At 39.6% G+C, this 26960-nt stretch overlaps 1 protein-coding gene and 1 pseudogene across 1 annotated transcript; one reads left to right on the top strand and one right to left on the bottom strand.

Moving 5' to 3' along the window:
* Window positions 1-763: 763 nt before the first annotated feature.
* On the bottom strand, window positions 764-24594 carry LOC138390374 (ubiquitin-ribosomal protein eS31 fusion protein-like; annotated as a pseudogene).
* Window positions 24595-26792: 2198 nt separating this feature from the next.
* Window positions 26793-26960, top strand: CTXND2 (cortexin domain containing 2). The gene has a single exon (XM_069480378.1). The coding sequence runs from the start codon at window positions 26793-26795 to the stop codon at window positions 26958-26960; it is 168 nt and encodes a 55-aa protein (XP_069336479.1).

The raw sequence follows: 26960 nt of genomic DNA, 5'->3' as shown, positions 1-26960 counted from the left end.
ATGCAGTACATAAAGAAAAATGAACAGAAACTTCCTGTTTGGACTCTCATTAAAAATTCAAATTACAGCAGAAGACATTTCTCATTTAGATAATTATTTTGTCAGGTATGAGACAGTCTGAAAAAGATATTTTGGGATCAAAACTGATGGAGTTGTAGCTTTGGATGCTGAAGGACATTGTTCCTACAATAAATAAGATGTCAGTCCACTTTCTATTTTATTCAGAGAACAGTAAGTGGTCAAAAAATGTTTCTCCTGGCTGGGCACAATGGTGCAAGCTTACTCCAGCTACTCTGGACTCTAAGGTGGGAGGATCACTTGAGCCCAGGAGCTAGAGGCCAGCCTAAGCAACATAGTGAGATCGCAGCTCTAAAAATAAAAATAACAAAAATTTCTCCTGATTTTGATTCAACATGGAACAAATTAGTACAAACCATAAATATAGTAAAATGCCAGCCAATGAGCATAATCTTTGAAAAGAAATAGGTAAATAGGTGATTTTTCCACAATGAAGTATGGAGGCCAGTAATAGGGAAGAGGCTGTCACAAGTTTTTTAATAAAGGCTGAAGTAAAAATCCCTTTTTTATGCTATAGATAATACTAACAGAAACCATTTTTATTCTTTCAAGTGGGCTTGCTCAAATGGCTTATGTGAGCAGTATTTTCATTAACTTGAACTTATTATTTGAAGTTCTAAATGCCATGGTTTGGGATTGTTTTTCTTTTGTTTTTAGTTCATATCTTTTATTAACCCACACATGATTACTTATCTTCTGATTTGTTAAAGCAATAGGTCAGGCCACAATAATGCCACAGTAATATTCGGCAATGTGGCTGGCTAGAAAAACTCCAGCATCACATTCATCTGATAGGCACTCTCGACAAAGGCAACTAATTTTGCCATTTTCATCCATCTTACAGTATTTCAAGACAGCCAGCATAACCTTCTTTCTCTTACATTTATTATTTTTGAGGGTGGTGTACGACTCCTTTCCTTTCTTAGCACCACCGTGAAATCTCAACATAAAATGAAGAGTGGACTCTTTTTGAATGTTGCAGTCAAAGTACATCCATCTTCCAGTTGCTTGCCAGCAAAGATCAGTCTTTGCTGATCAGGAAAAATTTCTTTCTTATCCGCGAAGGCCTTCACATCCTCTATTGTATTGGAGGGTTCAACCTCAAGAGTGATGGTCTTTCCCGTAAGAGTTTTGGCAAAAATCTATTAACATCTTGGTGGCAGTTTCATGGCAGATGGCAGATTGCAAAGCTAAGATTTTTTTTTTTTTTTTTTTTTTTTGAGACAGAGTCTCACTCTGTTGCCCAGGCTAGAGTGAGTGCCGTGGCGTCAGCCTAGCTCACAGCAACCTCAAACTCCTGAGCTCAAGCGATCCTCCTGTCTCAGCCTCCCGAGTAGCTGGGACTACAGGCATGCACCACCATGCCCGGCTAATTTTTTCTATATATTTTTAGCTGTCCATATAATTTCTTTCTATTTTTAGTAGAGATGGGGTCTCGCTCTTGCTCAGGCTGGTCTCGGACTCCTGAGCTCAAACGATCCGCCCACCTCGGCCTCCCAGAGTGCTAGGATTACAGGCGTGAGCCACCGCGCCCGGCCAAAAGCTAAGATTTTTAATGTTAAGAACAAAGTATCAGGATTTTGTAAGAAAACCAGATTGTGATGCAAATGCCTTGACTGCCAAGAGTTTATTATTTCCCAACACATGATAATTTCCTTCTTCAGAGAAAAACAATGAGTGACACATTATTGAATATACTCTAAACCACATCCAAATGTTGCAACAGAATGGGGGGAAATGCTTCCCAGAGCTGAATGCACCCAATGAAACTGAATACAACTCGTGCTTTCTCCCAGGTTGAAACATTCAACTTTTGAGGTTACTCCATGCTCTTCTGCTTAGAATCTGACAAACTACTGAAAGCTGTTTTTTTTTTTTTTTTTTTGAGACAGAGTCTCACTCTGTTGCCCAGGCTAGAGTAAGTGCCGTGGCGTCAGCCTAGCTCACAGCAACCTCAAACTCCTGAGCTCAAGCGATCCTCCTGTCTCAGCCTCCCGAGTAGCTGGGACTACAGGCATGCGCCACCATGCCCGGCTAATTTTTTCTATATATATTTTTAGCTGTCCATATAATTTCTTTCTATTTTTAGTAGAGGTGGGGTCTCGCTCTTCCTCAGGCTGGTCTCGAACTCCTGAGCTCAAACGATCCGCCCACCTCGGCCTCCCAGAGTGCTAGGATTACAGGCGTGAGCCACCGCGCCCGGCCTGAAAGCTGTTTTTAATTAGAAACTTTCCATGGTAATAGACCCTTGTTAGCTCCACCTATTCAGAATTATCTGGTAGCCATCCAAACTCCTTGCCATATCTGACAAACTCATTGTAAATTCAGATTTTCTAATTTTGGTAGAGATAAAAATTAAGAAATGAAATGTGAAGCCTGATCTACATATTTTCATACACATTTTAGCTTAACTATATTGAAGTTACTATTATTAAGCTTAACTATATTAAAGTTACTATTAATTTTTTTACTATTAATTTTAAACTATTATAAGTTTTTCTGTTATCATAATCATTTTGATAAACTGGTTGTTAAATTACTTTGAATGGTAGTCTGCAGATAAGCCAAAGTTTTTTTGCAGTGAGGGGTTTGGTTTTTTGTTTCCGTTTTTTTTTGTTTGTTTGTTTTTAAATCTAGTCAAGTGAAGCAGTGGGAGTGGAGAAGGAACAAAGAAATCTGTAACTGGTTGTGATCAATCAGTTATAAAGACCACTGCACTTTGACCAACCTCCAAAGGTTTATTAAGTGTCCCTGGATATGTTTGCCAGATTTAGCAAATAAAAATATAGGTAGGCCAGTTCAATTTGAATTTTTGGATAAACAATACATAATTTTTTAGTATAAGTATGTTCCAAATGTTGCATAGGACATATTTATACTAAAGAATGATTCATATTTTATCTGGTAACCCTATTCCTGGAGGTTAAAATTTTAAGGGACACCGATCCAGGCTATTTTTGATAGGGGAAATATTATACTAGAACCAGGAAATCCACAAGGACTTGACATACACCAATGAAACTGAAAAGAAAATGATCGCAGGCCGGGCGCGGTGGCTCACGCCTGTAATCCTAGCACTCTGGGAGGCCGAGGCGGGTGGATTGTTTGAGCTCAGGAGTTCAAGACCAGCCTGAGCAAGAGCAAGACCCCGTGTCTACTAAAAATAGAAATAAATTATATGGACAACTAAAAATATATACAGAAAAAATTAGCCGGGCATGGTGGCGCATGCCTGTAGTCCCAGCTACTCGGGAGGCTGAGGCAGGAGGATCGCTTGAGCCCAGGAGTCTGAGGTTGCTGTGAGCAAGGCTGATGCCACAGCACTCTAGCCCGGGCAACTGAGTGAGATGCTGTCTCAAAAAAAAAAAAAAGAAAGAAAGAAAGAAAATGATCGCAAAAAATACTGTTGTGACAAAATAATCAACAAGGTCTGCCATGTAATTGAATATGGAATGAAAGGAAGCTGTGATGCCAAAGAAGGCTTTGGGATATCAATAACAGAGACAGGAGCTAAGTGGAAGTTCATATTTGTTCAGCTGAAGTTCAGTTGTGAGGATGTGGAGAAGGGGAACACTTGTATGCTGTTGGTGGAAAGGTAAACTAGTACAGCCACTATGGAGAACGGTATGGAGGTTCCTCAGAAAACTAAAAATAGAATTGCCATATGATCCAGCATCCCATTGCAGGGTATATATCCAAAAGAAGGGAAATCAGTATATTTAAGAGATATCTGCACTCCAATGTTTATGGCAGCACTATTCACAATAGCCAGGATAGGGAATCAACCTAAGTGTCCATCAACAGATGAATGGATAAACCAAATGTAGTACCTATACACAACGAAATATTATTCAACCATTAAAAAGAACGAAATCCTGTCATTTGCAACAACATGGATGGAACTGGAGGACATAATGTTAAGTGAAGTAAGTCAGGCACAGAAAGACAAATATCACATGTTCTCAACAATATGTGGGAGTTAAAAAGAAAAAAGTGAACTCATGGAGATAGAGAGTACAATGATGGTTACTAGAAGCTGGAAAGGGTAGTGGGGAATAAGATCTGGTGTTCAGTAGCACAATAGGGCTATAGTTAACAATAATTAGTTTGGGCATTGTGGCTCATACCTGTAATCCCAGCACTTTGGGAGGCTGAGGTGGGAGGATTGCTTGAGGCCAGGAGTTTGAGACCAGCCTGGCAACATAATGAGACTTTATCTCTACAAAACTGAAAAAGAACTAGCTGGATATGTTGGTGCATGCCTGTAGTCCCAGCTACTCAGGAGGAGCAGAAGAAGAAAGAGAATTGCTTAAACCCAGGAGTTTGAGATTGCAGTTAGTTATAATCAGGCCATTGCACTGCCACAGCCTGGGCAACAGAGTGAGATGTTGTCTAAAAGAAAAAAACAAAACAAAACAATAATTTCCTGTACATTTCAAAACAACTAAAAGAGTAGAATTGGAATGTTCCTAATACAAAGAAATGATAAATGCTTGAGGTGATGGATACCCCAATTATCATGATTTAATCATTAAACATTGTATGTTTATGCCAAAATATCACATGTACCCCATAAATATGTACAGCTATTATGTATAGATAATAATTAAAAATAATTTTTTTGTTTTTGTTTGGGTTTTTTTTGAGACAAAGTCTCTCTTTGTTGCCTGGGCTAGAGTGCAGTGGCATCATCATAGCTCACTGCAACCTCAAACTCCTGGGCTCAAGTAATCCTCCTGCCTCAGCCTTCCAAGTAGCTGGGACTACAGCCACTCAACACCACGCCCAGCTAATTTTTTTTAAATTTTTTGTAGAGATGGGTTCTCGCTCTTGCTCAAGCTGGTCTCAAACTCCTGACCTCAAGCAATCCTCCTACCTCAGCCTCCCAAAGTGCTACGATTACAGGCATGAGCCACCATGTCCCGCTAAAAATAAATTTTTTAAAAAAGAAGTTCAGGCCATGCACGGTGGCTCACGCCTGTAATCCTAGCAGTCTGGGAGGCCAAGGCGGGTGGATCATTTGAGCTCAGGAGTTTGAGACCAGCCTGAGCAAGAGCGAGACCCCGTCTCTACTAAAAAATAGAAAGAAATTATATGGACAACTAAAAATATATATAGAAAAAATTAGCCAGGCATGGCAGCACATGCCTGTAGTCCCAGTTACTTGGGAGGCTGAGGCAGGAGGATCGCTTGAGCCCAGGAGTTTGAGGTTGCTATGAGCTAGGCTGATGCCACAGCACTCTAGCCTGGGCAACAGAGTGAGACTCTGTCTCAAAAAAAAAAAAAAAAAAAAGTTCAGTTGTTGGATTGATTGGTGGGACAGCCAGATAAAAATGCTTATTAAGCATATGAAATCATAGGGCACCTGCCCCACAGCGAGATGGGACTACACCTAAACTCATTCATCAACTGCAAGAAACATTACGATTGTAGAGGATGACAGCACTAAACTTAAAAGAGACAAGAAAAAGGACACAAAAAATGCCTGAAGAAATTCTGTTGCAGATGAAGAGATAATGTGGAAAGAGTAGGGCAATGGAAGCCAAAGGAGTTTCAAGATAAAAGAGTTTGGGCAACAGCATCATGTGTTCAGAGATGTTAAGGAGGATTAGGATGGATGAACAAATCTAAGGAATGGAAACCAAATTACAAATGGGTGAGAAGTGAGTAGAAAGGGCGTAAGTAGAGGCAGCTTTTTTTCAAGAAACATGGCAATGACGAGAAAGTAATCAAATGGTAGCTGGGTCAGGGTATAGGATAGGGTTGGAAATAGTAAAATATGGCGATACACTGAGCTTGTGGAAGGGGACAAATTAAAAATGCAAGTAAATATATGTGCCTAAGAAAACAAAACTGGTCCTAGGAGAGAAAAGAAGATAGAGTTAGGGCAGCGTGTGGGAAGTGTTATTCTCAGAAACCAAGGCACTCTTTTACAAAAATGTGTAGATATATTGAAGTAGAAGAAAGGGAAGTTAACAACCTGTGTCATGATTTTGATTCTCAAATAAAATTAATAAATGAAACTTCTGCTGAGAATAAGAGGTAGAAATAGGGTTGGGTGTACCTGTACAGCTGTAGGCAATTGGTTGGGAGGTCAACTAGATATGAATAAAAAGATTGTTGAATGCTCTGAGGACCTAGACAAGGTTAGAAGGCATAAATGTTCATGAAACTACATAGCATTGTTAATACTTTCTTGTCAATCCTCAGAAGCCTGAAGAAAGAAAGTAAACAGAGCAGTTTACCCACAATTGGAGAACTGATGGACAGATTAGATCAGTATCTTAGAGAGGGAAGATTCTAGAGCTGCAAAAGAAGCACAGTTTAAAAGTCTGTGGAAGGGGATGAGATTGGTTTGGGAAACAAGTGAAGCCAGAAGTTATTGGGCTGAGAAGAGAGGTTGAATTCTGGAAGCTGATGTTGATAGAGTGCAGATTCAAAAGTAAAGGAATGGGAGCAGCAGAGGATAGGCACTGGGAACAACATATATTGCAAAAAGTTATAAATAAGTAAAAATATTTTTAAATATATCTGTGTGTATATACTTTTTTATATATATTTCCATATATTTGTAGATCGATACACACCTTCAAATCAATAAGTAAAAATTAATAGCTCAATCAAAAGGGAAAAGGATAGGTAAGGCAATCTGCAAAATATGTACAAACAAGGGACTCAAATACTATAGTAATTAGAGAAAGACAGTGTTTTTAAAAACTGAGACATTGTTTTTAGCCAATTAGCTGAACAAATATTTCAGCAATTGAGAGTAATATATATTTGTGAAGCTGTGAAAAAACAAGCACTTTCATGCCTATAAGATGGGAGTGTAAATTGCTAAACCTTTTTAGTGTATACTTTGGCAATATCTATTAAAATTCTAAGTGTGCATATCCTACAACCTAGTGTTTCTGTTTTTCTTTCTTTCTTTTTTTTTTTTTCTTTTTAAGAGATGGGGTCTTACTCTGTCACCCAGGCTGGAGTGTAGTGGCATGATCATAGCTCACTGCAGTTTCGATCTCTTGGGCTCAAGTGTTCCTCCTGCCTCAGCCTCCCAAGTAGCTGGGACTACAGGCTTGCACCACCATGCCAGGCTAATTTTTCTATTTTTTTTGTAGAGATAGGGCCTCACTATGATGTCCAGGCTGGTCTCAAACTCCTGGCCTCAAGCAATCCTCCTGCCTTGGCCTCCCAAAGTGCTGAGATTATAGGCATGAATCACTGCACCCAGGCTGTTTGCAATTTTTTGAGGAATTTATCCCACAAAAACATGTCTACAAGTGCCTAGGGAAATATGTACAAGGATAGTCATTGCAATGTTGGTTTTGTTTTTTTTTTTTTTTTTGAGACAGAGTCTCGCTCTGTTGCCCGGGCTAGAGTGAGTGCTGTGGCGTCAGCCTAGCTCACAGCAACCTCAAACTCCTGGGCTTAAGCGATCCTACCGCCTCAGCCTCCCGAGTAGCTGGGACTACAGGCATGCGCCACCATGCCCAGCTAATTTTTTGTATATATATATTTTAGTTGTCCATATAATTTCTTTCTATTTTTAGTAGAGACGGGGGTCTCGCTCTTGCTCAGGCTGGTCTCGAACTCCTGACCTCGAGCGATCCACCCGCCTCGGCCTCCCAGAGTGCTAGGATTACAGGCGTGAGCCACCGCGCCCGGCCGCAATGTTGGTTTAATAAGAAGTTTGAAACAACCCAAATGCCCACCAGTAGTGAAAATGTAATACTCAAGTGCTCAGCAGCCGTTAAAAAGAATGAAGTGGATGTATATATACTAAAATGTAAAGATGTCCAAGATATACTGTTAAATGAAAAAAGCATAAGATTTTTAAAAAATAATATAATTAGAACAAATACAGAAATTAAAGCTGGAGAAAACTGCCAAACTGTTAACAATATACTTCTGGAGGGTAGGTTTAATAGGAGATTTTTGTCTTTTGGTATGTTTTTCTATAATGAATGTGATATGACTTTATATCAAATTTATAATTATAAAAAGCAAAAACATATGACAATTTTTAAAGGTCCATCACTAAATCAATGGTAGCTATTATAATGAGCCCCAAAGTCTGGTTTTGTTTTAGTTTTCCCTACCCTAGAAAGAAATAGATATTACCTTTACCTCAAGGGCAAGAAACTTGGGAACTGAAAATATTTTTGATTGTTGTAGTTATTATTATTTAGGAAAATACAAGTTTGAGGGCTAGAACTATACCTCATTCTCTATTCTATCCCCAGCATCTAGCACAGTGATTAAAACGTAGTAGGTATTCAGTAAATATTTATTAAGTATAGCACATCTTTCATGAGAGTTACTTTTTAAAGGTGTGATAATATTATATTTTGAAAAATTACTTGAAAAAATTTTTTTCTCTTTTTTTGAAGGGAGAGTGAGTTTCAATTTCCTTCCCCCCCCCCCCCCCCCCCCCCCCCCGAGACAGAGTCTCACTCTGTCTCCCTAGGTAGAATGCAGTGGCATCATCCTAGCTCACTGCAACTTCAAACTCCTGGGCTGAAGGGATCCTCCTGCCTCAGCCTCCAGAGCAGCTGGGACTACAGGCGCAAGTCACAATGCCTGGCTAATTTTTCTATTTTTTTTTTTTTTTTTTTTTTTTTTAGCAGAGATGGAGGTCTCACTCTTGCTCAGGCTGAGAGTGCCAGGATTCCAGGCGTGAGCCATTGTGCCCAGCCTGAAAAATTTTTTTTAGTAGCTAATATGCACATGGTACAATATCAGACCCCAATCTCTCTTGAAGCCCTGTTTCCCTCCAGAAATATTCTGTATATTTATAAGCATACATTCACACATATAGATGTCCTTCAGAAATGTTTCCAATGAACCAAATATGAACAAAATAAAACCTTCAAGAAAATAGTAAATTTTCCATTGGAGGTATTTATGAACATGTATAATAACAAATGCTAAGTGAAATAGTTTTGACTTTTGATTCAAATGTCTCAAGTAAATTCTTTTAAGAAAAGGGGGAAAAAATTTAAAGCTTCACTAATCCTGTTGACAAGTAGTTCTCACATTTGAGTGTACATCACAATCACCTAGAGGAGCTGGTTAAAACACAGATGCCACAGGGCATGGTGGTGCTTCTCTGTAGTCCCAGCTACTCAGGAGGCTGAGGCAGGAGAATGGCTGGAGCCGAGTTCTAGGCTGTAGTGCATGATGATCATGCCTGTGAATAGCCACTGCACTGCAGAGCCTAAGCAACATACCAAGACCCTGTCACTTAAAAAACACAAACACAAATGCCAACACTCCCAGAGTTTCTTATTCATTAAGGCCAGGATAGGGGTCCAAAAGTTTGCATTTCTAACAAGTTCCCAGGTAATGCAGCTAATCCAGAGAGACCCAAAAGCTGGCTAATGATCCATCCTCTACCACCCATGTGATCCTACTTAGAAATTATTACCTGAGCTATTAACAGTGGCTGCCCCAGCTCTGGCAGAGTTGTGGAAATATTCCTCCACTGATCTAGGCTCCAATTTAATCTAGGAGGATCATTTTCTTACTCACTATGGGAGTGTCTGAAACTTGATCTTGTTTTAGTTGAACTATTCATGAAGCTTCTGAGTTCAGTGTGGGAGTGGGGAAGTGAGTGAGCTACCAACCACTCTCCTTTTGTAATGGGGGTTGATAAAAAGAGGAGAGGCTGCCAAGAGATGTGCTTGAGTAGGAGACTGCCCTGGTAACAGCCAAATCCAGCCTCGGATATCACTCTCTTAAAAGGTAAATAACTATCCATATTGCCTTCCTTTTGGAGTTTTCACTGGGAAAATTTCGAACAATTGTGAGTTTAATAGCACCTTCCTATGAACGTGGGAAATGGAGGAGAAATGACTGAAGGAAGTAAGAGGGGTTTTTTTTGTTTGTTTGTTTGTTTGTCTGGTTTTTTTTTTTTTTTAAGAGACTTTAAGAGACAGAAGTCTCATTATGTTGCCCAGGTTGTACTTGAACTCCTGGGCTCAAGGGAACCTCTGGGCTCAAGGGAACCTCCAGCTTCAGCTTAAGAGCTTTCTTTTTTTTTGTTAGAAAAACTTGTTTGGAAAAGTGAAACTTTCATCTGAGAAGGGATGTCTTAGGCATAGTCTCTTTTTGAGGCAAGTTTGGGGGGACATCTGATTAGTCCTATTAGCCAGAGAATGTCTTTGATTTTAGGAATTATAGTAAGAAATCTTCATTCTTGCATTTCTTCACCATCACCTCTCTTAAGACTAAATTTATGGCCAGGAAAGAAAAACTATCTTTTTAGTGTTTTGGGTTTTTTTCAAGAATGGTAGGGCACTCCATGTGGGAAGAATGAAGTGATTTGGGAAGAGAACACATGGAAAGGAGGAAGTGATTGATCTTTCTGGAAGTGAAAGAGAAACTGACTTTGCTGAAGATTTGCAAATGCTGTTATTCTGTTTCTTACTTTAGCAGGACCAAATTTTTTTTATTTCAGCATATTATGGAGGTACAAAAGTTTAGGTTACATATATTGCCCTACATCTCCCCTGCCCCCAGTCAGAGCTTGCACTCATTATGTATGTATACACCCATCCCCTGCCCCCCTCCCATCTGCCTGACACCTGTAATTCCTATATGTGCTCTTAGGTGTTGATCAGTGAAATCAATTTGATGGTGAGTACATGTGGTGCTTATTTTTCCATTCTTGGAATACTTCACTTAGTAGAATGGGTTCCAGCTCTATCCAGGAAAATACAAGAGGCGCTATATCACCATTGTTTCTTATAGCTGAGTAGTACTCCGTGGTATATATATATATCATGGTATATATATATATATATATATATATACCACATTTTATTAATCCACTCATGTATTGATGGGCACTTGGATTGTTTCCACATCTTTGCAATTGTAAATTGTGCAGCCAGGCTTGGTGGCTCACGCCTGTAATCCTAGCACTCTGGGAGGCCGAGGCAGGAGGATTGCTCGAGGTTAGGTGTTCAAGACCAGCCTGAGCAAGAGTGAGACCCCCGTCTCTACTAAAAAATAGAAAGAAATTATCTGGACAATTAAAAATATATATAGAAAAAATTAGCTGGGCATGGTGGCACATGCCTGTAGTCCCAGCTACTCGGGAGGCCGAGGCAGAAGGATTGCTTAAGCCCAGGAATTTGAGGTTGCTGTGAGCTAGGCTGACGCTACGGCACTCTAGCCTGGGCAAACAGAGTGAGACTCTGTCTCAAAAAAAAAAAAAAATTGTGAATTGTGAGCAGGACCAAATTCAACATAAATCAATAGCTTCATGCCATACCTTCTTTTCCCTACTTTTTCTGAGCAGTGCTGCTACTCATCTCAAACAAAACAGGAACCTTAAAAGCCACTAAAACAACAATTCTAAGACAGGTTTCTCTTTGTGAAACAGATTTTGGATTTACCATTTTTTATAGTGTATTTCTCAAGAAAAGTTATATTGCCTAAGAGGTCGCAAAGAAAGGAAACAATATCCAAAGCTTCAATAAATTGTTCTGACTTTTGTTCCCATTTAAAAAACTTTTTTACCTAATTTTGTATTTAAAATCTTTTATTTTTCTTCAAGAGAGACATTCAGATTGTATAAACTTTAGGCCCTACCAAACCTAGATCTGTGCACATGAAAATATTAATAAAAACCAAGAATATATATGGCATACTTAGAACTAAAACAATATCAGCCTTTTTTTTTCCTAATAAGAATGTATTTTACTTTTTGAGGAGGAAGAAGGAAAGATATAAGCTTAACAGGAGCCAAACTAGCTAATTGGAATTTGGCAGCTATCAGTGGAAGTCTGATTATAAGTAAACTAAAGGACCTTTGATTAAACATTCAGGAATTCAAATTTAATTACATTAGAAGAATCAAAGATGATTCAATGCTTTCCAGTTTCCAGATATTGAAGGTTTTCAATCTTTCTGTAGCATTTGAGGCTGTTGACAAACCTCCTCCTTGAAATTTTCTCATCTCTTCAATTTCATGACCCTCACTCTTGTTTTCCTACTTGTATTAATAACTATTTCACCTGTGGCTCCTTGACCTCTTTTCTCCATAAATGCAGATATTCCCTTGTCTCTAATTCTCCTTTGGCCACCTCATCTACTGTGATTTCAATTATCCTATCCTTGGGTGACACTCAACTCCAAAGATCTTGCTCTTCTTTTTTTTTTTTTTTTTTTTTTTTTTTTTTGTTGAGACAGAGTCTCACTTTGTTGCCCAGGCTAGAGTGAGTGCCGTGGCGTCAGCTTAGCTCACAGCAACCTCAAACTCCTGGGCTTAAGCGATCCTACTGCCTCAGCCTCCCGAGTAGCTGGGACTACAGGCATGCGCCACTATGCCCGGCTAATTTTTTCTATATAGATTTTTAGGTGTCCATATAATGTCTTTCTATTTTTAGTAGAGACGGGGTCTCGCTCAGGCTGGTCTCGAACTCCTGACCTTGAGCAATCCACCCGCCTCGGCCTCCCAGAGTGCTAGGATTACAGGCGTGAGCCACCGCGCCCGGCCTGATCTTGCTCTTCTTTACTCTTAAATTCCAGTCCCACTTTTCTGCCTCCTACGTATGTTGTATCAATACCTTTAAAATCAGGCCGGGCAAGGTGGCTCACGCCTGTAATCCTAGCACTCTGGGAGGCCGAGGTGGGCGGATCATTTGAGCTCAGGAGTTCGAGACCAGCCTAAGCAAGAGTGAGACCCCATCTCTACTAAAAATAGAAAGAAATTATATGGACAGCTAAAAATATATATAGAAAAAATTAGCCGGGCATGGTGGTGCATGCCTGTAGTCCCAGCTACTCGGGAGGCTGAGACAGGAGGATCGCTTGAGCTCAGGAGTTTGAGGTTGCTGTGAGCTAGGCTGACGCCACGGCACTCACTCTAGCCTGGGCAACAGAGTGAGACTCTGTCTCAAAAAAAAAAAAAAAAAAAACCTTTAAAATCAACCTACCTCAAACTGAATTCATCATAGTCCCATAAAATAATTTGCTATTCCTAAAATAAATAAGTCTATGAATAGCAACATTTTTCTTTTAGCTTTCCAAATTCAAGCTCAAGAGTTTCTTTTAATCACTTCCTTCTTCTTCCCACTATATGTCCATTTAATTTCTAAATTGTTCCAAACCCTCTTTCACAATCTCACATCCATTCTTTCCTTTCTGTTACTGTTATCCTAACCCATGTTTCCTCTTTTTTTTTTTTTTTTTTTGAGACAAAATCTCGCTCTTTTGCCCTGGCTAGAGTGCCATGGCGTCAGCCTAGCTCACAACAACCTCAAACTACTGGGCTCAAGCAATCCTTCTGCCTCAGCCTCCCAAGTAGCTGGGACTACAGGCATGCGCCACCATGCCCAGCTAATTTTTTCTATATATTTTTAGTTGTCCAGATAATTTCTTTCTATTTTTTAGTAGAGACAGGGGTCTCGCTCTTGCTCAGGCTGGTCTTGAACTCCTGACCTTGAGCGATCCTCCTGCCTCAGCCTCCCAGAGTGCTAGGATTACAGGCGTGAGCCACCGTGCCCAGCCCCCCTTGTATCCCCTTGTTGAGACTGCTTCAACTCCTCCCTATCGTTTTTGCCCTATGGTGTGTGTTATTTCCTATGTGTTATTTCCTATCTCCAATACATTTTACACACTCTTGCCAGTTATCTTCCTAAAGCATGGCTTTGATAATTTACCTTCTTTCTTGGCATGAATTGTGTATGAACAATGTGGCAGGAACTGATAAAGATATTCATTCATTCATGTAGGCGTATTAAATGCTTACAATGTGCCAGCCCTCCCCTAGGCACTGAAACTATACCATGAATAGAAAGGACACCTAGAACTTTCATTCCAATTAGAGTCAGTTGGGTATGCAGTAAAATATGGCTCCTGCTCTCAAAGTGTTTATCTGCTCAGAAACCTTCAATGCTTTCCCTATGCCTGAAAGAATAAAGTCAAATTCCTTACCCTGACATTTAAGGCTCAATATATCCTATCTCAAACACTAGAAGTATAGTATCTAGATGAATAATCTTGAGTTTGCATGGGTCTTGTATTCTATATTGGATACCACATTTCTTTTTTAGAGACTGTCACCCAGGCTGGAGTGCAGTGGTGCCATCATAGCTCACTGTACCCTTGCACTCCTGGGCTCAGGTGATCCTCCTGCCTCTCCTGAGTAGCTGGAGCTACAGGTGCGCACCACCATGCCCAGCTAATTGCTCTTATTTTTATAGAGACAGGTTCTTGATATGTCGCCGGGGGCTGGTCTGAACTCCTGGCCTGAAATGATCCTCCTGTCTCAGCCTCCTAAAGTGCTAGATTACAGGTGTAAGCCACTATGCCCAGCCTGCTATACATTTTTGATTGATACTCTTTATCAGATTAAAGGAGTTTCCTTCTATCCCTATTTTGCTAAGAATATTAATAAGGGTATTTTATATTAGTATTGAATTTTATCAAATGCTTTTTCTGTAACGATTGAGGTAGTTGCTTGTTTTTTTCATTTATTCTATATACTGTATATAATAAATGCCATTTACAGATTTTCTAGTGTAAACCAACCTTGCATTCCTAGGAAAAACTCAATTTGATATTTGTATCAATCAAGGTTTATTTGCATACAGTAAAGTTTGTTATGTAAAAAAATTTTAAATATATAAAGAAAGGTTTATTTGCAGAGAATACAAACCATTCTAGCTATTTAAAACAAAGAATTTAATACATGGAACTAGGATGCTTAGTTACACATGACCAAAAGCCACAACTCAAATGGGATTAAACAATACATGGAAAAGTATGAATTTGCTAAGTGAAGGGTGCAAGGTTTCTATAAATGTTCGATAAATCAAGCTTGTTAATTGTATTATTCAAATCTTAACTGATTTTTGCCTAGTCTATTAACACTTGAGAAGAGTGTATTGACTAGCCACTATAACAGTGGTTTGTATCAAATTCTCCCTACAGTTCTGTTTTCTTATTTATCTTGAGGCTATATTATTAGGTGCATATAATTTAGAACTGCTATATCTTCCTGCTGAATTGAACCCCTTATCATCTATTAATCCTCTCTATCCCTAATAATGCTTTTTGTCTTAAGGTCCATTTTGTCTGATATCAATATAACTCCTCATTTTTCTTTTGGTTGGAATTTACCCAGTATATGTTTTTTATCCCTTTTATTTTCAACCTTTCAATGTTTTTAAATTTTAGGTATTTTTTAAATGGCATATAGCTGGATTGGGGCCAAGACCAAAAAAATGAATGTCTGCCCTTTTTTGTCTGCCCAACATTCAAATGTCTTTCCTATTTGGGAAACTCTTCCTTTATATGAATCTGTGGGAGACAGAACCTCATTCCTACTACAGAAGCCTACGTAGATCAAATATTCCCTCTTTCACCTCCTGGCAGCTAAGGCGCTGGCACGTGACTCAGCCTTGACTAGTCAGATGCTCTAGCCAGGGACTGGAATATTGAGTGACACAAAGATGACATAATTTATAATTCAGGCATGCCAGTGGTAGCAGTATGCAATGACAGTAGCAGCAGTGCTCAGCAATAGCAATGTCCGGTGGAGGCAATGTCTAATGCCAGCATTGCCCTAACCAGGCTTTTCCTGTGCTGACTTTGGCTATGGTTCCTGATGGCTGGCTTCTGCCTGTTTATAAGACTAGTTCTCTTTCTAAGAGTAACCTACTCTTTTTACAGTAAGTATTTTTTCTGTTTAAGTTAGGGAAACTCCATTTCTATTGCTTAAAAAAAAAAAAAGAATCCTCACTGATATAAAAGTGTTGTTTTTTCCCTCTGGAATGGAGGGGAAGGAATGATATGTAAGGGGAATATATGAGATTTGAATTTGCTGAAGCCATTCTTGATACCATAAGGTAGGGCAACCTGGCAAATAAAGTCAACATAGAAGCAAGGCAGGGTTGAGAAAAGCCATAGGCACATAAAGGCAGAATCTTGGTAACACTTTGAATCTCTAGATTCAACCATACCTAAAGTTAGCCTCACTCTGGACTTTTTAGCCTTGAGTTGATAAATTCCATGTATTTTTAAATCTCACTTGAGTGGGCTTTTCTGTCACTTGCAACCAAAAGCATTCCACCTGATACTTTTCTAATCTGCCTGTGAAAAGGAATCCCTCACTTGATTCTGCAATAGGCTTTCAGCTGCTAGTCTACTTCTCTTCTTTCTTTCCTAGTTGAACTTCTCATAAATGATTTACAATCTTAGTGTCTTCATGTTCTCATTGCCCATTCCCGCTTTATCCACTAAAGTCTGGATTTCTTCTTTACTACTCTGCTAACGCTATTTCCTTTTAAATCACCAGTAGTCTCTTCTTGTCTTAATTCAATGCCAATCCCACATCTCAAACTCATTCATTCATTCAACAGACATTTTTACAGCACACTGTAGCAAGGTATAGTGCTACACTTATTCATTGAACAGATATTTATTGAACATCTAATATATCACAAACTTTTGAGAGCTAAAAAAACAAGTTAGAGATGTTTCCTACTCTCAGAGGATTACCATCTTATCAGCAAATGCAGACATTAACATAATAATAATAAACGATAGTGAATATTAGATCTCCCTGGGAATTAATATTTAAGCTAAGGCCCAAAAGTTGAATATAGAGGGAGGAGAATAGTAAAAAGACAATGTTAATAGAAAAGGCTTGAAGGCAAAGCGGAATCATGCAAAATTCATTGAACTGTGACAAGACCAGCTTTGGTGGACCAAAAAGTACAAGGGACACAGCGGTAAGAAACAACATTAGACCACACTGTGGAGCCCTGTTAAGAAGTTGAAGACAGCTGGGCGTGGTAACTCACACCTGTAATGCTAGCACTCTTGGGAGGCTGAAGCAGGAGGACTGCTTGAGCTCAGGAGTTCGAAACCAGCCTGAGCAAGAAAAAACCTGGTATCTACCCTAAAAATAGAAAAATTAGCTGGATGTTGTGGCACATACCTGTAGTCCCAGCTACTTAGGAGGCTAAGGCAAGAAGATCGCTTGAGGCCAGGAGTTTGAGGTTGCAGTAAGCTCGGATGATGCTACTGCACTCTAGCCTGGGTGACAGAGTGAAACTGTCTCTCAAAAGAAAAAAAAAGAGAAGAAGAAGTTGAAGATGGTGAAAACTACAGAAAGATTTTAATCAGATGACTGATCAAGTTATATTTATTAAAGATCACTTTGTGGTTATGGAGGGGAGTGCTTTCAGGAAATCATAGGGTATTTACAGGAGTCTGGCATTTGATGGCCTGGAATATAGAGGTGGCAGTAGTAAAAAAGAGAAGGAAATTGATTTGAGAAATATTTTGGAAGTAGGCCCAAAAGAATATTAATAGAATGTGAAACTACTGCAATTTGGAACACAAAAATGCACATGACCTTGCTGTGAAAGAGTACTGTAGAAAGGACAAGACACATGAATAATGTAATATATCTATAAATAATATATATGTGTGTGTATAAATATATAAAAACACACACACACACACACACACACACACACATACCCCTTAAGGGTGGTACAAATATTTACCAATCTTCCCACAGTTTTCAGCCATCAGGAGGAGCTCTAGACCAGTTTTCTTTCTTCCTAAGTCTTAGGACCACCTCCTTGCAATTCCCTGCCGAGGTACAACTCTGTATCATAATGACCACAACTCTTGATATTATTTCACTGAGCAGTTACCTCCTCACCATCCTAATTAATTTTTTCCCAAACAAGATTTTAGCTTTACCTTTTGTGTGTATGTAACCAAAAGGCCCGCTGACCTGTTAAACCATTTTTCAAAACAAATCTATTGGGCTTCTTTTTTTTTTTTTTTTTTAAAGAAATTAGGTCTTGTTATGTTGCATAGGCTGGCCTCAAATCCCTAGGCTCAAGCAATCCTCCAGCCTTAGCCTCCTGAGTAGCTGGAAATACAGGCACATACCACTAGGCCCAGCTTGGCCCTTTATTCCTCTCCAGCCTTGAATGACATTCAGGGCTCTTTTTCTCAAGATGTGCTATTTATGGATTCCTCAGAAATTTCTTCATTAGGGTTATCTACTTGCAGATCTCCCTCAGACTCGATGTCCTTCTTCTGGCGGGTCTTTACAATGCTGAATCTGACAAGTTCACCTCCAGCCACTTTCTGTTAAGGTAACTTCATCCTTGTGGGAAGCCCTCTTGAGCAGGATCTTCTTTTATATGCCCCCCAGGCTGGTCCCTATATGTAAAGTCCATATCTGGCCCTAAAGATTTAAAAATCCTCCTTATTGAGTTCAGTCCCAACTCTGCCCTCTTCTGTGTTGCTATAGGTTGCTTCAGCCAACCTCTTTTCTATAGTGCTTTGCAGGCATAAATTAGAAACCAATCCACCAGCTGGTAACCATTGCTCATTCTTTATACCATACACTAAAATAAACTCCCAGTGGATCAAGGATCTAAATGGGGAAAAAATGGAACCATAAAAATAGTAGAAAAGAACATGAGTACATTCTATAACTTGAAGGTAAAGAAATTTTTTCTTGGCCGGGCGCGGTGGCTCACGCCTGTAATCCTAGCACTCTGGGAGGCCGAGGTGGGCGGATCGTTTGAGCTCAGGAGTTCGAGACCAGCCTGAGCAAGAGCGAGACCCCAACTCTACTAAAAATAGAAAGAAATTATACGGACAGCTAAAAATATATATAGAAAAAATTAGCCGGGCATGGTGGTGCATGCCTGTAGTCCCAGCTACTTGGGAGGCTGAGACAGGAGGATCGCTTGAGCTCAGGAGTTTGAGGTTGCTGTGAGCTAGGCTGACGCCACGGCACTCACTCTAGCCTGGGCAACAGAGTAAGACTCTGTCTCAAAAAAAAAAAAAAAAAAAGAAATTTTTTCTAATCATAACTCAAAATTTAGAGGTGATAAAAGAAAAAGTTGATAAATTGCATTATGTTAAAAAATTTTACACGGCCAAAAAAACCCACAAACAAAAACAAAAGACAACTGACAAACTATGAGAAAAGATTTGCAATATATATCATATATAAAGTGTTAATATCCCTAGTCCATAAACAGTATTTAAAAATTGAGAGGAGGAAAAGACCAAACACCCAACAGGAAAAGGGATAAAAGATATGAATTGGCAATTTACATAAAAGATAGAACTGTTAGGAAAGCAATTTCATTTAAAATAACATAAAAAATAAAATAGGAATAAATTTAGCAATAGCAATGCAAAAGTTATTCTCTAACATCACAAAATGTTGTTGAAAGGAATTGAAAAGATCAAAAGAACAAATGAAAAGACATCGAATGTTCATGGATCAGATGACTTAATATTGTTAAGATGGCAACACTCTCCAAACCGACCTACAGATTAAACGCAATCTTGTTTGTAAAAGTTGGCAAGCTGCTTCTAAAATTCACATGGAAACTCAAAGGACCCTTAATAACATAAACAATCTTGAAAATGAACAAAGTTGGAGTGCTCACATATCTCGATTTTAAAACTTATTACAAAGCTAAAGTAATCAAGACAGTATGATATTGGCATAAGAATAGACATATAGATCAATGGAATAGAATTGAAAGTCCAGAAATAAATCCACATATCTATGACCAAGTGATTTTCCAACCAGGGTGTTAAGAACATTCAACAGGGCAAGAGTAGTCTTTTCAACAAATGGTGCTAGGAAAACTGGATATCCCATGCAAAAGAATGAAGTTGGATCCTTACTTCCACATCATATATAAAAATTAATTCAAGGCCGGGCGCGGTGGCTCATGCCTGTAATCCTAGCACTCTGGGAGGCCAAAGCGGGTGAATCATTTGAGCTCAGGAGTTCGAGACCAGCCTGAGCAAGAGCGAGACCCCATCTCTACTAAAAATAGAAAGAAATTAGCTGGACAACTAAAAATATATATAGAAAAAATTAGCTGGGCATGGTGGCACATGCCTGTAGTCCCAGCTACTCGAGAGGCTGAGGCAGAAGGATTGCTTAAGCCCAGGAGTTTGAGGTTGCTGTGAGCTAGGCTGACACCACGGCACTCTAGCCCGGGCAACAGAGTGAGACTCTGTCTCAAAAAAAAAAAAAAAAAAAAAATTAACTCAAAATGGATTAAAAACCTAAATGTAAGAGCCAAAGCTATAAAACTCTTAGAAGAAAACATAGGGGCTGGCCTCGGTAGCTCACACCTATAATCCTAGCACTTTGGGAGGCCAAGGCAGGAGGATTGCTTGAGGCCAGGAGTTCAAGACCAGCTTGAACAAGAGTGAGACCTTGTCTCTACAACAAATAGAAATACTAGCTGGGTGTAGTGGTGCATGCCTGTAGTCCTAGCTACTTGGGAGGCTGAGGCAGGACAGTTGCTTGAGCCCAGGAGTTTGAGGTTGCAGTGAGCTATGATGATGCCACTACATTCTAGCCTGGAGTACAGAGTGAGACCGTCTCAAAAAACAAAACAGGCTGGGCGCGGTGGCTCACGCCTGTAATCCTAGCACTCTGGGAGGCCGAGGCAGGTGGATCGCTCAAGGTCAGGAGTTCGAGACCAGCCTGAGCAAGAGCGAGACCCCGTCTCTACTAAAAATAGAAAGAAACTATATGGACAACTAAAATATATATAGAAAAAATTAGCCGGGCATGGTGGCACATGCCTGTAGTCCCAGCTACTCGGGAGGCTGAGGCAGTAGGATCGCTTGAGCCCAGGAGTTTGAGGTTGCTCTGAGCTAGGCTGACGCCATGGCACTCACTCTAGCCCGGGCAACAAAATGAGACTCTGTCTCAAAAAAAAAAAAAAAAAAAAAACCCAAAACAAAACAAAACATAAGGGTAAATCATTGTGACCTTCGATTTGGCGATGGATTCTTAGATATGACAACAGAAGCACAAGCAACCAAAGAAAAAATACTTTTGTGCTTCAGAGGATGCTATCAAGAAAGTGAAAAGACAGCCCACAAAATAGAAAGAATTTTTTGCAAATCTTTAGTTATTTGGTCTTTTTATTATTGTTGTAAGATATATAGAAAGAGGTAGATATGTAAATGTTAAGTCAATGTTTAATCATTTGAGAGACTACCAAATTGCTTTCCAAAGTGGCTGTACCATTTTACATTCCCACCAACAGTGTATGAGGGTTCTGATTTCTCCACATCCTCACCAACACTTATCTGACTTTTTGATTGCAGCTACCCTAGTAGGTGTGAAACAATATCTGGTAGTTCTTCAAATTATTAGACAGAGTTACTATATGACCTAGTAATTTTACTTTTAGGTGTATCCCAAGATAAAGGAAAACATATGTCCAAACAAAAACTTCATGTTCACAGTAGTATTATTCATAATAGCCAAAAACTGGAAACAATGCAAATGTCCATAAACTGATGGGTCAGTAAACAAAATGTGGTGTATGTATATATCAATGGAATATTATTCAGCCATAGAGATAAAGCAAGTACTGATACCAGCTACAACACAGATAAACCATAAAAACATTACGCCAAATAAAAGAAGGCAGTCACAAAATATTAATATATATACAGGCTGTCCGGAAAGTATCCAGCCATTGTATCCATGTATCCATGGCTGGATACTTTCCATTTGTAAAATCTCATTTATAAAATCCAGAATGAGGAACTTATATAGAGACAGTAGACTAGTTGTTGCTTAGGGCTGGGGGTAATATGGTGATGGTTAAGAGGAAAATTAATTGTGGTGGTAATTGTACATTTCTATAAATATACTAAAAACCATTGAATTGCACACTTTAAATGGGTCAATTATATGGTAAGTGAATTATATCTCTCTAAAGCTATTATAAAAAACTGACGGCTCTTAAATATATTAAAAGATCTTCAATATCACTCATAATACAAGAAAAGCAAATTAAAACTATACCAGTATATAGTCTTATGTATCAGATTGACAAAGATTATAAATTATGAAAGATAATACATTCTGTTGGAAAGGCTGTGGAGAAATAGACATTCTCATTAGTTGTTGATGGGAATGAAAAATCATACAACCATTACAGAGGAGAATTTAGCAATATCTACTAACACTACAAACTCATTTATTTTTTTACCCAATAAATCCACTCCTAGGAATTTACCATGATGATACATTTTCATAGGAAAATATAAAAGAATAAGCATGGTATCATTATTTATAATTGCAAAAAAATATTAGAAAGAAATGTGTGAGAAGAGTGGCTATCCACAGAACAGAGTACTTTGCAGTTGTTAAAACAAAGGTGTAGAAGCTATCTAGGAACATATCACTTCAGATTAAGAGGAGGAATTCCCAGGATATATTGTTAAGTGAAAAAAGGAAAATTCAGGATTATCTGTAATCTGCTATCCTTGGTATAAAAAAAAAAGGAAGGCCGGGCGCGGTGGCTCACGCCTGTAATCCTAGCACTCTGGGAGGCCGAGGCCGGTGGATCATTTGAGCTCAGGAGTTAGAGACCAGCCTGAGCAAGAGCGAGATCCCATCTCTACTAAAAATAGAAAGAAATTATATGGACAGCTAAAAATATATATAGAAAAAATTAGCCGGGCATGGTGGTGCATGCCTATAGTCCCAGCTACTCGGGAGGCTGAGACAGGAGGATCGCTTGAGCTCAGGAGTTTGAGGTTGCTGTGAGCTAGGCTGATGCCACGGCACTCACTCTAGCCTGGGCAACAGAGTGAGACTCTGTCTCAAAAAAAAAAATAAAACAAACAAAAAAAAAAAAAAGGAGAAATAAAAAAGACACATGTACTCGAATGTTTATAGCAGCACAATTCACAATAGCAAAGATGTGGAAACAACCCAAATGCCCATCAATACATGATTGGATTAGTAAGCTGTGGTATATGTATACCATGGAATATTACTCAGCTATAAGGAATAATGAAGATACGACATCTCTATGGTTCTCCTGGAGAGAGTTGGAACCCATTATATTAAGTGAAGTATCCCAAGAATGAAAAACAAGCATCACATGTACTCACCAGAAAATTGGTTTCCCTGATCATCACCTAAATACACATCTGGGAACGACACCAATCAGATATCAGACTGAGGTGGGGGGTGGGGGAGGGGATGGGTGTATGCCTACACAATGAGTGCATTGCGCACCATTTGGGGAATGGTAACGCTTGAAGGTGCTGACTCGGGAAGGGGGAGGTGGGGAAGGGAAGGATATATACCTACATGATGGGTGCAACGCGCACTATCTGGGGAACAGACACGCCTGGAGCTCTGACTTGAGGGGAAAGGCGGTACATGGGCAATGTATGTAACCTGCAATTCTGTATCCCCCATAACAATAAGATGAAATAAAAAAAAAAATTATTGACTTGTGCAAAAGACCCAGAAGTGTAAACCAGAAGTGAATGTAATTCAGTACCTACAGGAAGAAGGTAGGAATGGTAACAAGGATAAGATGTGGGTGGGATGGAATGGAAAGAATGATGGAGAGGGGTGACACTTCTTAGGATAACTTTTTTGTATAATTCTGACTGGTAACTATATTAATATTTAACATACTCAAAAACAGTAAGAATAGGGAGAAAACTCTAAAAATGAAATTCAAGCAAGAGAAAATGACAAAAAAGCAGACCACTATGTCCCACAAACTACAGGGAACATACATAAAGACTGAAGGGAAAGCAGTCCGTTTCTTTCTCCCACAAGGTACAGAGGAAAAATATCAACGTTCCAACAATTTTCTCTAAAAAAATTTGCTGCCTCTTCACTCTCAACCCTTTTTGTACCCTCAAAGTGAATATTGAACTAAAGATCTCAAAAATGGTCTTTAGCTACTTGCTTTGCAATGCTTGGTTATGAGGTCTCTCTTTGGAACATAGAGTACCTGCTATTTTATCTTGGCCTTTGTGCCGTAGCTATAATTGAGACAGAAAGAGTCCCCTTTTAATAACCTGTTACATCTGTTTTGTCAACCCATGTGTTTTTGTTGTTTAAAAAATCTGATCATTTTAGTACAACTTTTTTTTTTTAATAAAAAAACCACACTTTTATCGGGAACTTGTAATTACTGTCCACTCCATCTGCACATGTGGAAGGAGGAGCCCAGGAGGTGGCCATGAGAACCCAATGTGATGTTGAGTGCAACTTCCCTTGTTGCCCAGAATTGGGGTCATGTCCCAAAGTAAGGACACGAGGCACTAAGGACCCCTTTATTCTAAAGAAGGCTACAACAATTGGGGCCAGAACTACTCCCAATCTTATGAGGAGGTGGCATAGTCAACCATATCTCTGTCAACTACCACTCCTCACCCCACTACAGTATATATAAACAATGAACTGGGGAAGCGATTGGGAATAGTCACTATTTGTATTATGGTATGTAGAGTATTTGTGACGGGAAGATATTTACTTCCCTTGCCAAGGCAGGAAAGAGGAAAGCGTTTCCCCTTCTGCCCAATGCCAAGGATGAGGGCATTCCAAGAGAGATACTGGTAAGATTAGTGGTAGCAGCAAGGAGGAGAAACTAACATTTCATCGCCTGGATAGATACTTTCAAACTGCATGACCTGCCAACCCACTCTGGTCATGTTGGGGTGAAGTGTGGTGTGTGTGTTTAACCCATGCAAACACGAAAACTCATGTCAATTTCTTGGCTAGAGATTTCTAAAAGTGGAAGGCCCACTGGAATAATCTGTGCCAGCAGGGTTTGTAGGTACGTTGGGGAAGTAGGCGGAGGAAGAAAATGTGGCCAATCCATCCCAGTTTGGCAACTCCCCTTGAAGGACTTCAGTTGTCTCAGAAGGAGCAGGAACAATGGGAGGTTCCAGGAGACCACTGTACAAAGCAATGGGACAGCCAGCCTGAGTTTGGGTTGGGAGAATAGGAAATAGGCAGCACCATTTGAAGGGGTCTTCAGGCCGGGCGTGGTGGCTCACGCCTGTAATCCTAGCACTCTGGGAGGCCGAGGCGGGTGGATCGCTCAAGGTCAGGAGTTCGAGACCAGCCTGAGCAAGAGCGAGACCCCCGTCTCTACTAAAAATAGAAAGAAATTATATGGACAACTAAAAATCTATATAGAAAAAATTAGCCGGGCATAGTGGCGCATGCCTGTAGTCCCAGCTACTCGGGAGGCTGAGGCAGTAGGATCGCTTAAGCCGAGGAGTCTGAGGTTGCTGTGAGCTAAGCTGACGCCACGGCACTCACTCTAGCCTGGGCAACAAAGTGAGACTCTGTCTCAAAAAAAAAAAAAAAAAAAAAAAAAAGAAGATGAAGGGGTCTTCAATGACAGAAAAGTCCAGAATGAAGATAAACACTACTCAAAAAATCCACAAATATGCTTCACTCCTAAACTACCAGACCTAACCAGAATAAGACCAGGTCACCTACTCATAGCTGGCCACAACTGAGTCCATTAAGTAGAGAAACACTTCACATCTTACCCTTCCTTTCTCCCTGTTCCTACATGCTGGTGGAGCTGGAGCCTGGAAAAGGGAAAAGAGCTATAGAACTCTGCATTCTTTTTTTTTTTTTTTTTTTTTTTTTTTTTGAGACAGAGTCTCACTCTGTTGCCCAGGCTAGAGTGAGTGCCGTGGCATCAGCCTAGCTCACAGCAACCTCAAACTCCTGAGCTCGAGCGATCCTCCTGTCTCAGCCTCCCGAGTAGCTGGGACTACAGGCATGCACCACCATGCCCAGCTAATTTTTTCTATATATATTTTTAGCTGTCCATATAATTTCTTTCTATTTTTTAGTAGAGATGGGGTCTCGCTCTTGCTCAGGCTGGTCTCGAACTCCTGAGCTCAAACGATCCGCCCACCTCGGCCTCCCAGAGTGCTAGGATAACAGGCGTGAGCCACCGCGCCCGGCCTTGCATTCTTTATAAGGTTAGAAACTTAAAACTGAGCTGGAATAAGTTTTTTTTTTTTTTTTAAGTTTTTAAAAACAGTTTTATGCCAGGCACAGTGGCTCACACCTATAATCCTAGCACTTTGGGAGGCCGAGGTGGGAGAATCGCTTGAGGCCAAGGATCTGAGACCAGCTTGGGCCATATAATGAAATCCTGATTCTACAAAAAATTTAAAAATTAGCTGGGTGTGGTGACATTGCCTCTAGTCCTAGCTACTCAGGAGGCTGAGGCAGGATTGCTTGAGCCGGGAGTTTGAGGTTGCTTTGAGCTAAGCTGACACCACGGCACTCTAGCCTGGGCAACAGAGCGAGACTCTGTCTCAAAAATAAATAAATAAATAAAATAGAAAAAATAAATAAATAAAAAAAATAAATGTGCTGATTAGAAAACATAAAACAATTTCATGTTCATACCCAGTGAATTAAGACTATACAGCAAATTAGGTACAATAAGTACTCTTGGAATTTGAAGAAATCATCTTAAAGAGGGATTTGGACCTAACACAGAATTGGGATGTTCAAGACAATTTTACCAGGATCTTACAGAGCAAGGAAGCCCCACCTAATTTCTAGGTTATATATATTTGCTTGTGTTTTGCTTCAAAGTAATTCTTCAGATATTTTATGCTTTTATGTATGTATATATCTTGTCAGTCACCTATATTTATAAGTTTCACAACTGCTTCTTAAATGTCTCCCTGATTTTTTTCAACCGTTGGTCCTTTTTTTGGTTTTCACACTATATTATTGAGAAAACACATATGTATACACACAAAGCAATGACCTTGTTTTATGCTCTTTTGTTTAGGATATGACAAATCTGAAGATATACCTGAGAAGGTAGCTCTACCTGGACAATGATAAAGAGGCATATGTCCCCATGGAAGATTCAAGCCTGTCTAGCAGTGTTGATGTGGACAAAGGCTTTGCCATTGCCTTTGTTGTTCTTCTGTTTCTATTCCTAATAGTGATGATTTTTCGGTGTGCCAAGTTGGTGAAGAATCCCTACAAGGCTGGCTCCACAACCACAGAACCATCTCTGAGCTGA

Source organism: Eulemur rufifrons, chromosome 8 (assembly GCF_041146395.1).
Source record: "Eulemur rufifrons isolate Redbay chromosome 8, OSU_ERuf_1, whole genome shotgun sequence".
Lineage (NCBI taxonomy): Eukaryota > Metazoa > Chordata > Mammalia > Primates > Lemuridae > Eulemur > Eulemur rufifrons.
Note: the sequence above shows the minus strand (reverse complement) of the source record. Positions and strands in the feature narration are given on the sequence as shown.